The 16,896-nt window shown below is 39.8% G+C and overlaps 1 protein-coding gene across 4 annotated transcripts in view; it reads right to left on the bottom strand.

Annotated features, from left to right (window-relative positions):
* Positions 1 to 15,603, bottom strand: part of MLIP (muscular LMNA interacting protein) — an 85,300-nt gene extending 69,697 nt beyond the window's left edge. For all 4 annotated transcript variants that reach the window (XM_083348051.1, XM_083348052.1, XM_083348053.1 and 1 more), the window contains exon 1: positions 15,474 to 15,603. In XM_083348051.1, coding sequence (XP_083204177.1) covers positions 15,474 to 15,539 — 66 coding nt within the window. In that variant the 5' untranslated portion in view covers positions 15,540 to 15,603. The remainder of the gene's footprint in view (positions 1 to 15,473) is intronic.
* Between the last annotated feature and the right edge of the window lie 1,293 nt (positions 15,604 to 16,896).

The following is a 16,896-nucleotide window of genomic DNA, read 5'->3' as shown; positions in this document are numbered from 1 at the left end:
CACTCCCAACCCCCTGAGATGTCGCAGCAGGATACCATAGTCAATGGTATCAAAAGCCGCTGAGAGATCTAATAGGACTAGGACAGAGGAACAACCCCTGTCCCGAGCCCGCCAGAGATCATTCATCAGCACGACCAATGCTGTCTCCGTGCTGTACCCGGGCCTGAAACCCAATTGGTATGGGTCAAGATAATCAGTTTCCTCCAGGAACAGAGGAAGCTGATGTGCCACCACACTCTCAACAACCTTCGCTAAAAAGCGAAGATTGGAGACTGGACGATAGTTATTCAAAATAGCTGGATCCAGGGCAGGCTTCTTGAGAAGGGGTCTCACCACCGCTTCCTTCAAGGCGGCGGGAAAGACACCCTCACTCAAAGAAGCAGATATCACTTTTTGTATTCAAAAATGTACTGTAAAACGTTTCAATAAAAAAAAAGAGAAACAGCTGGCTGGAGGGAAAAAACCAAGGAAAACACAGGTACTATATATAAATAAAGACCTGTGATTAAATTACTAATTTAATTAATGGAGCAAATTAGCGGACCAAGGAAATGCTGTGGATGTAGCATATGCAGAATTCAGTAAGGCATTTGACAAAGTCAACCACAGCCTATGTCTTGATAAAATAGAACAATGTGAGATAGATGGAACGACCATCAGATGGATTCACGCTTGGCTGATGAACCACACTCAGTATGTAGCCCTCAGTGAAGCTACATCCACTTGGAGGGAAGCCTGCAGTGGGATACCTCAAGGTTCTGTCTTGGCCTCCTCAACATCTTCATCAATGAGCTAGATGAGAGCATAGAAGGGGACCTGGTCAAATTTGCAGGAAGAAAACAAATGCAGAGAATAGGCTGTACCAGGCTCAATAGTAGCTTGGTTGTTTTCTTGCAGACATTTCCTTACCCAAGTAAGTAACATCTGCAGTGCACCTTTACAGCCACTTATTCTTCTCTTACACTCCCTTCCCCCAGGCTGCTAATGAACAAGGAGCTGGCTGTTATTGCGAGAAATGCAGGAAACTGGCAGAAGAAACCCAGAGGTTCCAGAAAGAACTGGAGGAACTGAAAATGGTAAATATCTTACATGCTAGTAAGAAATTAGAACAACCTCAGTAAGTAAAATTATATAATGCGTTAAAAGTTAAATTTTGACTGTGCTTAGTCAATTTCGTTTTATAGGAAGTAGCAAAGGAGAACACAAAACAGAAACAACTTTTAAAAGTGATGGAGAAAAACATCAGGGAAACGTGCACAGAATTTGAATCCATCTGCCTGAACAAATAAAAGGGAATCAGATGACAATGATGGTAAGATTGGTCCTTCCATTTCTGGGAAAGAGACACATTTCAATTGATGACTCTCTACTTTGGGAAGTCACAATTGGGAATGTCGTCCCTTCATCCTCCCTTGCTAGAATTTTATAAACTTTTAGCAGCACGCTTTCTTTGAATACATCTAAAATAGTTCTTATAGAAATCCAGTTCTTTTGCATTATTCAATCCGATTAATATTTTGCATTACAAAATAAGGAGTTGTAAGATTATATATAAATCCACTGTTAATAAAATGCAGTTTTTCTTAATGTGTCATAGCATAAAAACAATGAAATATACACGTAATACTGTTTAAAATATTTGTTTCACTTTTCTCAGATTCTGCAGGAACCTCTGGTTAAAAAATTGTGACTGTTGAAAAGTTCTACTTCAAGAAACCTGCAGTTCTTCCATTGAGGACTCCCTCTGCTTCTTGCTTGACCCAATCAGGGACCACCAGAACTGGCTGGATTGCTGTGACCGAGAGAGGCAGTCAGGGGACATCGTGCTTTACACCGTTTCTCTTAACAGCAACAGCAATCAGTCCCAATTTGGTCCCAAATGAAGTCGCAACATGATGACAACCTTCTTATCATGAATACTCTCCATCAAATACACTCCCAAAGCTCCTTCTATGATCGGGGCCTTGACGAGGCAAAGAGGCTCGTGTGGGTAAATGAAATCATGGGCTATGTCATCAGTCATGTAAATGTCCAGAAAGGTCATCCAAGGCGAACAGGCCATGATGGATACCCCAGACTAACAGCAATCACATCTGCCAACCAGCATAGCCCAATGCATCATTCAGTTGAACAAAGAATACAAGCTTCAAATAATCCAAGCTTATGCGCCAACAATAAGCTATAGTGATGATGAGGTCGAAGAGTTTTACAATGATATGGCCCAGCTTCAAGGCAAAGAAAAATGCCAATACAAAACACTAATGGGTGAACTGAATGCAAGAATAGAAGAATAATAACTGGAGAAAAAGAGAAAAAGAACTATCAACCAATAAGCCTTCTTTCAATCATCTATAAGATTTTCACTGAGATAATAGCAAAAAGAATATTGAGAACATTAAATTATGCCCAGCCAAAGGAGCAGACAAGGTTCAGAAGTGGTTACAGCACAATGAATTACCTCCATGTTGTTCAACAAGTCATTAAAAGGCACAATGAGTACACTGTGCCTTTGTGCATGGCTTTCATTGACTATGAAAATGCATTTGACTCAGTATTCCAGCAAGCAACAATCAATGCATTGCAAAACAAAGGCATAGAGACTTATTACATTCAATGAAAAAACAAAAACAACAATTTGTCTTAATGATCTTAAAGTGGAAATCAACATACGACATGTGTACGACAAGATGATACAATATCACCTATCCTTTTCTCAGCCTGCCTTGAAGTAGTATTTCGCAAACTAGACTGGGCAAAAGATGGAATAAAAATCAATGGCACCTATTTAAACCACTTAAGATTTGCAAATGGTGTTGTTTTCTTGTCACAAGGTCCAGAAGCATTACAATGACACATACAAGTATAGCACAAAGGAGAACCATTTGGTTTAAAAATAAACCTGAAAAAAAAGGTTATGTTTAATACATTCACCAAAGAAAGAAAGAAAAAATATATTGAGCAGAACTAGATTAGTAGATCACTACGTATACCTTGACCAATGGATCTCAATGGAAGGTGATACAAAAAAGGAAATTGAACAGCTTGTTAAATGTGATTGGCATGGATTCAGCAAGCTAAGCATAATTTTCAAGAACAACCTCCCTCTATGCATGAAGAGAAAAATTTTCAATCAGTGTGTGCTATCTGTTCCAACATAGGCCAGCAAAACATCGACATTAACCTCACAAATCAGTACTAAAACTATGAGTGGCACAAAGAGCCATGGAAAGATGCATGCTCAGCATCACAAGACAAGATGGAAAGACCTGCACATGGATTATAGAAAACAAATGAAAATATATAATGCCATCAAAAGAGTAAAAGAATTGTAATGGAAATGGACTGGTCACATAGCAAGAAGAACTGGTGACAGATGGACTAAGGCAGTCATAGAATGGATTCCACTTCCACAAAAGAGACCTGAAACAAAATGGAACAACAACTTCAGCAACTGCAGCAAGTATTGTGGGCATCCCCTTCCCTCCTGGTGGTCAAAGTGAGGAAAAGGCTTTGAGCAATTTGAATGCGAAGCAGGAGGTTCATGTCCCTCAAGCTTCTGCCTTCAAATGTTAGGGTGTTACAAAAGAAAACCTCAAGAATGCCCAGGAAGAGGAGACGCCCAGCCTTGCCAGCCAAGTTAACATGTTTCATCTGCCAAGTGGTAACCACTGCCAGCAAATTTCCCTAGTTAGTCAGCAAGTTAGCAACAGCTTAAGAAGGATTCCATAAATGGAAATCTTAAAGGGAAAAAGAACTCATGAAACTAGGCAAACTCTGAAAAATGAGATTATAAAAGACCAGTCTAGCACAATACCACTGAGAAAGAAAAATAAGAGACCCCAGAAGAAACCAGCATGGTTGTATAAAGAACTCTCTGAGAAATTGAGAGACAAAAAGGACAAGTATAAAAAATGGAAAGGGGAACAAATAATTAAAACAGAATAGCAGCAAAAAATCTGACTCTACAAAGTCAGGAAAGCTAAGGGTCAGCGTGAACTAAGATTTGCAACAGATTTTGATTTCCTGAACATTTGATGAAAAATGGGCTTTAGAACTCAAAGCTGCCGCAGGGCCCACAGCCTTGCCAGAAGTAAGTCAAACTGTAAAGGCAAATCAGGGGGAATTGGCAGTAGAAGAAGCCAGCACAGCTATTGAACTGTTTATTATCAGAAAGCAGGACCCTATCCTTTGCCTCAGAAACAGCAACATTCTCTAATGAAAGAAAAAGAATTGAAACAAAGAATCACTGATCATGTAGAACAGCACAAAAACACAGGATAAGGTGGCCTGCATTGAAGCTTGTTCCAAAGAGACAGCTAGCACAAGCATTAAAAGATGCCAATACTGTAATAGAAAATATAAACACTAGCTCAATGCAAGAAACAAACCAACTAATCTACAGCACATCTGCAGTTAAAACTGAATATCTGGGATGCAAAATCAACCAAGAGGGATAAAAAGCCAACCAGTACACCACCAAAATTGAAGATCAGGCTGGAAAATAAGATGATCAAACTTAATCAGATACAAGCAAGGTAGAACAGATGAAATAAAAGAACCAGAAGAACAAAAAAAAAACCAAATAATACTGGATCAAGAAATACCACCTTGGTACAAGGAAGATTAAGGAAGCACTGGAAATGACAATTCAGTAAATAATGCTATAGCCAAGAAGATTAGCAGATACAAAGCTCAAATTGCAAATTATAGCCCAAGCCTCCCATTTCAATTCAATTCAATTATAAATGTTCTACCAATTCATCTATGGAGAGACTGCAGTGAATCAATCAGTACCTGAGCAGGAAGAAACAGTGCACCTCTGGGTGCAGATATGGGATAATGCAAAGAAGTACAACAAGGATGTAGCTTGGTTAAAGGAGGTGAATAAAATGTTTTTTTTAAAAAAAAGCTGAAATGAAAGAACTTGTAATAAGAGCAGAAATGGTAATGAAAAGAGCAAGGGAGATCAAGAATTGGTCAGCATCAAGTGAAGATGAGCTGCATGGTTTTTGGTTGGAACATCTGACTGGTCTACACCCACTCATTGCCAAGCAGTTTAACAACATACTGCAAGGAGGTGAAATTGAAAAGTGGCTAACATCTGGCAAAACCTGCCTGATAATGGAAGAGCCAGAAAAAGGGCAACCCCAGGCAACTAAGGCCAATTACCTGCCCATCAACTACTTTCATATTATTAACTGGTACGGTAGCTGATGAACTCCAACAGAATCCAGTAGAAAATAAGTTCTTTGCAGCTGAAAAGAAAGAAAACCGCTCAAACAGCAGAGGAACAAAAGATCAACAAGACGATTCTAGAAAACTACAAGAGAAGGAAGACCAAGTTGAATGTGGTTTGGACTGATTGCAGGAAGGCATTCAACTTCATGCCACTTAACTGGGTAATCAAGTGCCTAGAAATAACAGGATTCAGTAGAAACATCAGAAGCTTTGTGCAAAGATCGATAGCATATTGGAGGACATGGTTGCTGGTGATATAATGAGAGAGGTTGACATTAAAAGAGGAATATCTCAAGGAGACTCACAATCACAAGTACTGTTTGTCATTGCACTTATTCCTTTGTCAACAATACTGAAAAACTCAGGCCATGCCTATCAAACATCAAAAACATCTGCCACCTGTTTTACATGGACAATTTGAAGCTACATGAAAAAGCACCATCTGAAATAGCACCTCTGTTCAACACTGTCCGTATATACAAACAAAATATTGAAATGGAGTTTGGACTGGACAAATATGCCAGGCTTATCAAGAAACAGGGAAAAATAATGAAAACTGATGGAATCAAGATGACGTATGAAATCATATGAAAAGTCTAGATGAAAACGATCACTACAGTATAAATACCTGGGCATCCTTCAAGCTGACAACGTTGAGCACAATAAAGTAAAAAAAGTTTAGAAATAAATACATCAAGAACATAAAGAAGATCTTAAAATCCAAAGTCAGTAGAGGAAATACCATCAAGCCAATCAACACCTGGGCAATTCCTATCATTAGATACCCTGCTGGAATAGTTGACTGGACTCAACCAGAACCAAAGGCCCTGGATAGGAAGACCAAAAATAATAACAATGAATCATGCCCTTCATCCATGCAGTGAAGTTGACTCTACCCACCAAGGAAAATGGGTAGGCATGGAATGTACAAGTAGATCAGATAGTTGAAGGGAAAAAAGGGGGCATTGGAAGAATTTCTGAAAGATGAGGAAGATGCACTGAAGGCATACTGAGTACTGGAGAAACCAAACTGGCCTACAAGAAAGATCAAAGGAGGAAGAGAAAGGAGGCATGCGAAGAAAAGGCATTATATGGCCAATTTGTTTTAAAAAAATAGGCAAAGCAGACAATAATAGGACCTAACAATGGCTAAGAGGAGAAAAGTTGAAGAAAGAGACAGAGGGGCTAATTATTGCTGCACAAGAGCCAGCCTTAATAACAAATGGATACAAAACCAGAATTAAGAAAAATAAAAAAGGCAGCAAATGCCACCTATGCAAAGAAACTGAAGAAACAGTGGATCACCTGGTTAGCTGCTGCAAGAAGATTGAACGGACTGAGTACAACAATGGCATGATAGAGTAGTAACAATGCTCCTTTGGAAGATCTGCAAGAAATCTTATTCGCCTGCAACCAAGAACTGGTGAGATCACAAAATAGAGACAGTCATAGAAAATGAAGAAGGTAAATTGTTCTGGGACTTTAGAAATCAAACAAATAGATACCTACTACATAACTACCCTAGGCTTAACAGTTGTCAATAAGAAAGACAAAAAAGTCAGGATAGTGGAAGCAATAAAGATAGTGGAAATAGAAAGAGTGCAGTTCTGGGGACAGATATGGGATGACCCAACAAAATACAACAAGGACACCGCTTGGTTAAAAAGGTGCATAAGAATAAAAAAAAGAAGTTGAAATGAAAGAGCTAGGAATAACCGCTGAAATGGTAGACAAGAAAAGCAAGGAAGATTGGTCGGTACCAGGTGAAGATGTCTGCATGGTTTTTGGTTAAAATATCTAACTGTTCTATACCCACTCGTTGCCAAGCAGTGTAGCAACATACTACAAGGAGGTGAAATTGAAGAGTGGCTAACATCTGGCAGAACCTATAGGCCAATTACCTGCTTACCAACAACATTCAAATTGTTAACTGGTGTGGTAGCTGATGCACTCCAGAAGGAAGATATCAAGCGTGCGTTGGCCAGCAGAATTGTCAAGCAAGTTAATATATTCCATCTGGCCAAATGGAAACCACTGCTGGCAATTCTGCTTAGTCAGCAAGTTAGCAAAAGCTTAGGAATCCCAAAGATGCTTTTCCAAGAGGCAACTGGACTTTCTTGTTTTTCTTTGAAGACATTTTGCTTCTCATCCAAGAAGCTTCTTCAGCTCTGACTGGATGGTGGGGAATGGAAAGCTTTATACTCCTGAGGTGTATAGGTACAGTTACAACAGCACAGAATTTTCATACGGATGTTTAAAGATAGATGACAAAAATATTTGAATGGAAAGCATGCTTGCAAAGTAGTCTGTACTAAAAAAAAAAAACCAGATGGATCTGTTCATCCAGTTTTGGTATCAAATACTTTCTGAGGTTGGTTGGGATTGCACAAAGAAAATATTGTTGGTCTTAAACCTATGTAGCCTATGTAAGAGTGACAATGAAAGTACTGGGTTTGGATGTTCCAAAAAAAGAATGGAGGATCATTTCTTCCAAGAAGGAAGTGAGAACTATGAATTCCATGTGCATTTCTTCTTTTCTATCCATGACTTCCTCATTGGGTGAAGGTGTACAAGGCAACAAAGCCGTTCACTCTGGATTTTACTTTTTTATATTATTATTATGGTCACAGATCAGCGAAGGATTTGACTTTAGAGAAGTCCAACTGCTTTTGAGGCTGTCTTTAGTTGTTCTCAAACCTGGCCACTCAACTGAGTTTTTGGCAAGGAGAAGACAACGACAGGAGAAATAGCTCTTTCTGCTTTCCAATACTCAGTGATAATTTCTTATTTCCATATGTATATCCTAGCTAGCTTGTGCCCATAAAGAGCACTCAAGGCACCCTGTTTATACAAATTAAAACTGAACTAAAAATTGGAAACTCTTCTGAAATACATAATAAAAAAAACAAGAAAACACTCAGGACATCTCCAATTTCATTATTGTCTATTCTCCTTTGTCAAGTCTGCATAATGTACAGTAAGCTGAGTCTTTAGCGTAAATAAAAAGGTGGTGAACATTATTTCTCATTTCCTCCCTCCTCTCACCAAAAGGCAAGTATTTCATAAGATCCAAATAGCTTCAAATCAACCAATTACTAGAAGTAAACCACAGTTGTAACTAGCTGTTAAATGAAGAATATATACCTTTAGGGAAAAGATGAGTAGGAGCCACATATGACCTATATAAAGTATGCATACATGTCAAAGCGTAGGTGGGACAAGAGTAAAAAAATAAATGAAGTCCAAATTAATTATTTTAAATTAACACTGAATTAATAAATTACATTGATTCAGCTCCATAAGATACTGTAGTCCTTAGCGTATGACCACAATGGAGCCCAAAATTTGCATTGCTAATAAACGAGCTTTGCCCTATTTTACAATCGTTTTTTTGCCACAGCTGTTAAGTGAATCGCTGCAGTTAGTAGGTGAATCATACAATCATTACATGAACCTGGCTTCCCCCATTGACTCTGGTTGTCAGAAACCAGCTGTGAAGGTCACCAATGGTAATCCCATGACCCCAAGACAGTGCAACTGTCATAAATACATGCCAGTTGCCAAGTGCTCGAATTTTGATCACGTGACCGTGAGGATGCTGCCATGGTTGTAAATACGAAAACTGGTCATAAGTTACTTTTTTCAGCATCGTACCTTCAAACAGTCACTAAATGAATGGTTGGAAGTTGAGGACCAACAGGGCATGTAATATTTTTTTTTCTCCATTTATTACCTGGAAAAAAAATTGGAAGGGTATATGACTCTGGCCCTCAAAAGATGCTCCATAAATTGATTTGCAACATCTGCTACTTCATCCGTATCAGCTTAGCTGTAACAACTGATAAAAAAAGAATTGATTTAAAGAAGATGAGACTGTATGGGGCATTTTGGGTGTCTGTCAGAAGGACTCTGCACCAAGGTTGGATTAATAAGTTCTCACATTGTGCATTCATAAGAAATTAAAGCCCAGAGCCTCTCAAGGACCATTTCTACCATAGTGATTTTTCATTAAAAATGAAATTTAGTTGTTTGGTCTCAAGTGTACATGTACATAACATTTAAATGTACTATATACAACGTATGTACAGATCTACACCCTTACATATAAGTAACATATAAATTTTATTCACTGTCCAACTTGAATACATAATGGAAGGAGAAAGCGTTAGAGTTCACAAGGTTAATACTTATGGAACAAAACTGTGACTGAATCTGGATGTTCTGCTTCGGATACCACGGAGCCTCCTCCTTGAAGGTAACAAGGAAAACAGTTCATGAAAAGGATGTGTAGCATCCTAGACAATCTTGTGGACCCTGCTCAAGCAACGCTTCTGTGCTATGTCCTGGATGGGAGGGAGGGAACTGCCAATAATCTTTTCTGCCGTCCTCACCACACTCTGCACCGCCTTCCTGTCTGAAGCAGCGATGCTTCCAAACCAGACTGTGATGCTGTATGACAGGATGCTCTTGATCATTGCCCTGTAGAAAGTGGTCAGGACAAGGGAAGGAACATGAGCTTTTCTCATGCGACGCAGAAAGTGCAGGCACTGCTGTTATTGCAGTTTATGGCAATTATGATTCCACTGAAAATCAGAGGCTGGATTCATGTTAAACTGCAATGTGGTTAGATTTGAGCGAGCCAATTGTGATTTATCCAACACACGGCTAAAGCCATGGCTTAGCACGATCCCTGAGAGAGGCTAGAATAAACTTGTTGGACTTCATTTGGATACAAATCATAATTCAGAACAAAACTCATGGCTTAATGGAACTGAGCAAGCGCAATCAAGTATGTGGGAAAAGACATCCCATTTTCACCAGTTGCTCACAGACGTCATCTACCTATGAACGGATACATTACAAGTTTCTAGATTTGAACTGCATCAAGCATTGACCCTGAATTGCAATTATTAATGTAGGGGGAAATGGATATTTAAAAAAATATGCAGAAATATGCAGAATATTAACTTGAATTAAAGTGAATCCATTAAATTAACATTTCATTTGAAATGTTAAATTATTATTATTATTATTATTATTATTATTATTATTATTATTATTATTATTATTATTATTAAGTTAACATTTCATTTTTGCCCTGGTCTCACCCAATTTTTCTTCTGTACCCTTCCTCCTTTGGGACAGTAGCTTCAAACATCAAACATCAAAGGCAGACTAGTCCTCTCATCCAAATCAGAAGGAAATAGTGGTTCTCCTGCTGCTGATTTACAGCAAACATAGCAGTATATTTATAGCAGGCTGCCCAGTAGCTACACATTTAGGCAAATAATGCTGACCATACATTTTGAGTAACTTGGATGGATTTATTGGCATCCTTGATATTCTGCACCTTTTGATCCCGATCCAGAGATTTGTTCCACCAAGAAATGTGTGCTTTGAACGAGAGGCATGTATCAGCTTGCCCAGCAGCTCAACGTTACAAACGCCTTACTACTCCCTTTTTGTGGTAGTGCCTGACAGCCATGTTGTCTTGAATGTTTAGGATGGATGTGCCAGTCAGTAACTTTATCTCTGGCTTCAGTTCCTCCCTCGGTCATCCTAGGGAGCCCAACCCAGTTAGTTAGCCATGTGAACATGCAGTGCAAAGAAAAAAAAATGGGAAATAGTTTCACTGTAGTATTGCAAAGTATTCAGACCTGGGAATTACTGACCCAGAAATTGCAACCATGACCCAAAGTTTTTTTAGAATCAAAGGGGAGATTTGAATAGGAAGCATTCACTTGGCACCAGATGTACAAGTAGTCCTTGACTTACAACCGCTCATTTAGTGACCATTTGAAGTTACAACAGCACTGGAAAAAGTGGTTTATGACCTTTTTCACACTCACAACGAGTGTAACATCCCCATGGTCACATGATCAAAATTCAGACTCTTGGCAACTGACTCATATGTATGATGCTTGCAGTATCCTGGGCTCAAGTGACCACCTTTTGTGACCTTCTGACAAAGTCAGTGGGGAGGCCACATTCACTTAACAACCACATTACTAACAACTACAATGATGTACTTATGACAGCTGAAGCTCCTCGCCACTGACGAGTTCCTAATTATCCAAAAGAGATTAAAATATCACAATTAATTTCCCTGGAGGGTGAGAGGCATCAGAATTGGCAAAGAGAATCAGTTGTTAGGCAAGATAAAGGAGGCTTTGAATTAATATTCAGACTGAACCTTCACAGCGATCAACTCTGCCTGTTTGTTCAAAAATGTCAACCACTCTCATGTTTGAAATGCTAATTTCAGGAAATTGTCCTGAATCCTGATTTAGTATAGGAAGGTCAGACATACGTTGTAATCCATTTGTGAAGTAGTAATTTGCACTCCACCTTCCACTCCACTCCTGCAAAAAAGGATAATCCGCTAAATTGGGTATCAAGATTTCCTAAATAATTAGTAAAATAACAGTTTCCAAAGGCTGTTGAGAATACAAATGTCAAAAGATGTCTTGTTTTGTAGTCTTTGGGATTTAGTATCTATAGGAACTCATGATATTCTCCAATATCTTGGGGAAAAAGCCAAACCAATAGTTTTATGTTTAAGAAAGGCTATGGTGGTGTTGTTGTTGTTGCGAAGTCATGTACTACCCATCGCGACCCCCATGGACAATGTTCCTCCAGGCCTTCCTGTCCTCTACCATCTTCTGGAGTCCATCTTCTGGAGTCCATATGGTGTATAGTATTAATGACAGAATCTCATCAGAAAAAGCCACATTTCATGAAAGGATTGCAACTTCACAGAGACAGGAGATCATTAAAGGATCACAAATGATCATCCCTGAGAGAAGCAGCATCTTGATAATCTAAATATTAAGAGTCCTGATTTCCAAGAATGCTGCAGTTTCTCCACATTTTTATAGTTCTAAATGGGGTAAGAAATGCAGTGTTAACCCTCAATCTGTGGCCAAGGACACAGATGCTCTGACTTTGAGGACAATTGAGGATTCGGTCTCTCTGTTCAGTCAGAGTCGCTGATGTTGTCATAAGACAGGGGTCTTCAAATGTGGCCCTTTTATGACTTGTGGACTTCAACTTCCAGAATTCCTCAGCCAGGCACACTGGCTGAGGAATTCTGGGAGCTGAAGTCCACAAGTCATAAAAGGGCCAAGTTTGAAGACCCCTGTCCTAAGACCTAAGGCAGACATGTCAAACTCGCGATGTCACGTGACATCACACAATGTATCAGGACGGTTTTGCCATTGTGGGCAATGGGGTGGGTGCAGCTTCTGGATGACACATCCAGCCCGCGGGCTGGCAGTTTGACACCCCTGACCTAAGGCATACCAGGATAGCAATTTCAAGCAATCAAGATCAATCCTATATCCTGTAATGCAGGGGTCCTCAACCTTGGCAACTTTAAGACTTGTGGACTTCAACTCCCAGAATTCCTCAGCCAGCTTTGAGAGTTGAAATCCACAAGTGTTAAAGTTGCCAAGGTTGAGGGCTGTAAGGTAGAGTTCACTTATAAGTGATAATTATCAGGTATCCTTAAGGACACTGTCCTACTGCTGAAATAGAAAGAAAGATTCAATTGCCAGTGAGATTGCTTTCTATTTGTGGAACTGGGGGAAGGGGATGGGTGCTGGGAATGCCTTGTCTATTGGCCAAGAGAGCAACATGTTTATCTGCTATCCTTGGCAGAATTTTGAAAGGGACCCAGTCTGTACCCAACGCCCAATTATCACTAGCATGCTCAGTAATCTTAGTCCAGCATCATGTGGGCATTATTATTTGTTTCTTTAAATGATCTCTCAGCCTACATGGTCACATATGCTAAGCTGGGCAGAATCGAGATTCAGATGCTTATAACGCTAGGAATCTATTTGCATCATTTTGAATAGAAGCTGAAATGTCTGACGTGTGAAAAGAACCTGGGGACTGCTGTAGGCAATGTGGCAGACAGCTGCAAGGGAAGCTCCTCAGGGCTGGTTCCCATGTGCATTTCCCTTCTTTTCACTGCAGGGCATTAAAGGCCAGCCCTACCATTAGGTAAAATAATATTGCCGTTCTTAGATGGTTTACTTCAGGTATCCTCAAGGGGCAATAACTTCTTGGATATTTCATTGATTATAATTATTGCAATGTTTACCATTAATATAGGGACGTGGTGGCTCAGTGGGTTAGGACGCTGAGCTTGTCAATCAGAAGGTCGGCAGTTTGGCGGGTCGAATCCCGAGTGCCGCGTAACAGAGTGAGCGCCTGTTACTCGTCCCAGCTTCTGCCAACCTAGCAGTTCGAAAGCACATAAAAATGCAAGTAGAAAAATAGGGACCACTACGGTGGGAAGGTAACAGCATTCCGTGCGCCTTTGGTGACCACATGACCACGGAGGCGTCCTCGGAGAAATGCTGGCTCTTCAGCTTTGAAACGGAGATGAGCACCGGCCCCTAGAGTCGGAAACGACTAGCACGTATGTGTGGGGGAACCTTTACCTTTACCTTTTTTACCACTAATAAGGTGAAGGGAGTTTAGGAAATGTTCTGTCTGGGGTGCAAAAATGTCTGAAGTGGCCTTGAAAATTAGGAGCTGTGTCCAGCCTGCAAAAACTTTATAGCACTATTAGATTTTTAAATGGTGGAATGTAATCTGTGATGTCTTCCAATGTTATTAATAATCCAATGGCCAGCCCTGTGCCCTGCCTTTCGTTAGTTTAAGGATCTGTTTAAACAGTTCTTGTTGTTACTTTATACACTCATATACAGGTAGCCCTTGACTTACAACAGTTCAAAGTTACAGCAGCACCAAAAAAAGTGACATATCACCATTTCTCACACAACCATTGTGGCATCCCCATGGCCATGTCATCAAAATTCAGACGCTTGGCAACTGACTCATATTTATGATTACATGGATGGATCATGTGATCACCTTTTGTGACCTTCTAACAAGCAAAGTCAATGGGGGAAGGCAGATTCACTTACTAACCATGTTGCTAAACAACTGCAGTGATTCACTTCACAACTGTGGCAAGAAAGATCATAAAATGAGGGAGAACTCACATAACAAAAGTCTCACTTAGCAACATAAATTTTGGGCTCAGCTGTAATCATAAATTAGGACTAACTGTACTGCTTAAAATTATTTCTCTGGAAAATGTTTTGGACAGTTTCTGGTTCTGGTCTGAATCATCTCCTCGTCCTCCTCTTCTTCTTCCTTCTTCTCCTCCTCCCCTTCCTCCTCCTCTCACTAGTCCAGGGAACATTTAACAGTTGAGGAGAAACCTTTCAATAAATGAGGAACAGGTGTAAAGTAGTGGAGTGGCCCACTTCAGTTTTTATATTTTCTCCAATATTTAAATTGTTAAAAGGATTGAAATAGGACTTGCTAACATATACATTCTGAAAGGAGCAGTCCAAGATTACCATATCAGGAATGCAAACGCCTAAGCAACCAGTAGGTGGCAGTAGAGTTTTTAAGAATTGTTTATCTGACATCTGCTACCATCTAGCCTTGTCTGAGTTTTGCAGCCAGACATAGATGCAGACAGTTCTGTTTAGAACAGAAAACCGATAACTCTAGTGCTCTTAACTTATGACATTCTTATTTAAGAATATGATACTATTTCTAATTTGTCATTCAATATGAGTGACTGCAAGGTTTTTTCCATTCTTCTCTCTCTCTCTCTCTCTCTCTCTCTCTCTCTCTCTCTCTCTCTCTCTCTCTCTCTCTCTCTCTCTCTCTCTCTCTCTCTCTCTCTCTCTCTCTCTCTCTCTCTCTCTCTCTCTCTCTCTCATATAATTTCCAGTGTCAGGAATAACGTGGCACCTCGTTGTCCCTGGGAATAACAACTATTGGCACAAGCAAATTCTATTTTTCTCACTGAAGTTGTAATCAGGAAGTAGCATAAACAAAATGAAACAGAACATTTTGTCAGCTGCTTCTTCCAAGATTCTCTTTCTCATATCCATTTGTATAATACCCAGCATACTGTAAGATTTAGCAAATTATAGAATTGTTTTATTTTGGGACAACACTACACACTGAGCATTTGCAGATCCAGGCTTTACCATCTGAAAAATTCATAGCCAGAGAAATATCAATTAAGAAGTTCCATAATCCCTGCTGAAAGATTATGGCATAATTAATTTCAACACCCCACGGCTGAACCAGTTAATCATTAAGGTCACTGGAGGAAGTATAAAAATAGTAACTATTTTTCTTCTCGGCCTCTAGTATCCTAATATTGCATAATAACGCCAAGGAAAATTGCATCTTACCTTCAGCTTCTCTTGGGATAACTTGTCTTTTGCTGAAGAGAGTCTTTTACATTTTTCTATCTCCATTTCCCAGCAAGAGAAAGATTTAAATCCCAAAAAGAAGGAGCTTAACTGGCTAGGTGGTGGAAACCATGACTGCCCACACTCTAGTGGTGAGACTGAACTGGATCGGAATGCCTGGGTGATAATTTCTTCCTAGCTAGACTTTCCATTTATAGCTTTAGAAAACTCACAAACAGGAGTGCTCTGGCAGGAAGGCGAGACCCGGGCTTCAGATAACATGAAATGCCCTTTTGGCACTGAACCCATTGAAACCCAGCATGATTTTGGTCACCTGGAGCTCATGCCACCACCTTCACTAGAACTTCCTCGGAGAATTTGGAAGGAATTATGAGACGACAGCCTGAGCTAAAAGTCCACAGTCAATCAGCTGCACTTTGAGTCATCTTTCACTCACTTTCTCTTAATCCTCTCCAGTGGACATCTTGTTGCTGCTCCCAACATCGCGGCATGCACACAATAGATGGTGTCGCAAAAGAACCTGCCAAATCCTTTTTAAAAGTTCACATTGGAAGGCCAATGGTCTGGGGATTTGTGGTAAAAGAGAAGGGAAATGTCATCCTTAACCCAGGAGTTCTTTGCACATGACCTGCCAAAGCTCTGAATTCCCTTTATGACTATAAATTTAAGCACAAATTTCAGGCTATCCTCCGGAGACGTGTGCTAGAAAGGAAATACATCCATATGATCATCTTAGGCAGGTTTTGTTACAGAACTAGAGACATTTTCCAACATTCTGCCATTTCAGCAATTTTGTCCATGCAAACAGGTTGATTGCACTTGGTTGCAAATGGTTACAAATCTTCTGCAGTGGGTGTATACGTGCTGGGGAATGGAAGCAAAGTAATTTAAGTGCCCCTGGGGGAAGAGAATCACATTCCATTCTCAAAGCTGCTTTCTCCAGTTATGTAGTTAGATAAACAAGCAAGCTATGTTTGCCCACAGAAGCGTACGACCAATTGTAATCTGAAGGCATTAATTGCTCAACGAGATCCAGGAATGAAAGAAATCAGAGCAATATCTAGAAACAGAAAGGTCTGCCTGGAAATTCTAAGAATCTGGTCCTTTAGGTCTACTTTGATAGTAAGTTGAGAGAAAATTTTCATCTATCCTTACTATGTTTTCATTCAAATAGCAATCCCGCAAAGTTTTTTTTAAAAAAAAAAACAAATAGAAATAATGTGCAATTACTTTAGTTGCAAAAATCTTGGCATTCAAAGCGCACTTTTGCAAGGAATGAGACAGGACTAACAGGGAGGCATTTTAGGAATGCGGTAACTATGTGTGTAAATAGGCAATCATTAGATGAAAGGGCAGAAGCTTTTTTACTTGCACAAACAGAAAGGGACAGGGGGAAAACGAT

Source organism: Vipera ursinii, assembly GCF_947247035.1.
Source record: "Vipera ursinii genome assembly, chromosome: 1".
Lineage (NCBI taxonomy): Eukaryota > Metazoa > Chordata > Lepidosauria > Squamata > Viperidae > Vipera > Vipera ursinii.
Note: the sequence above shows the minus strand (reverse complement) of the source record. Positions and strands in the feature narration are given on the sequence as shown.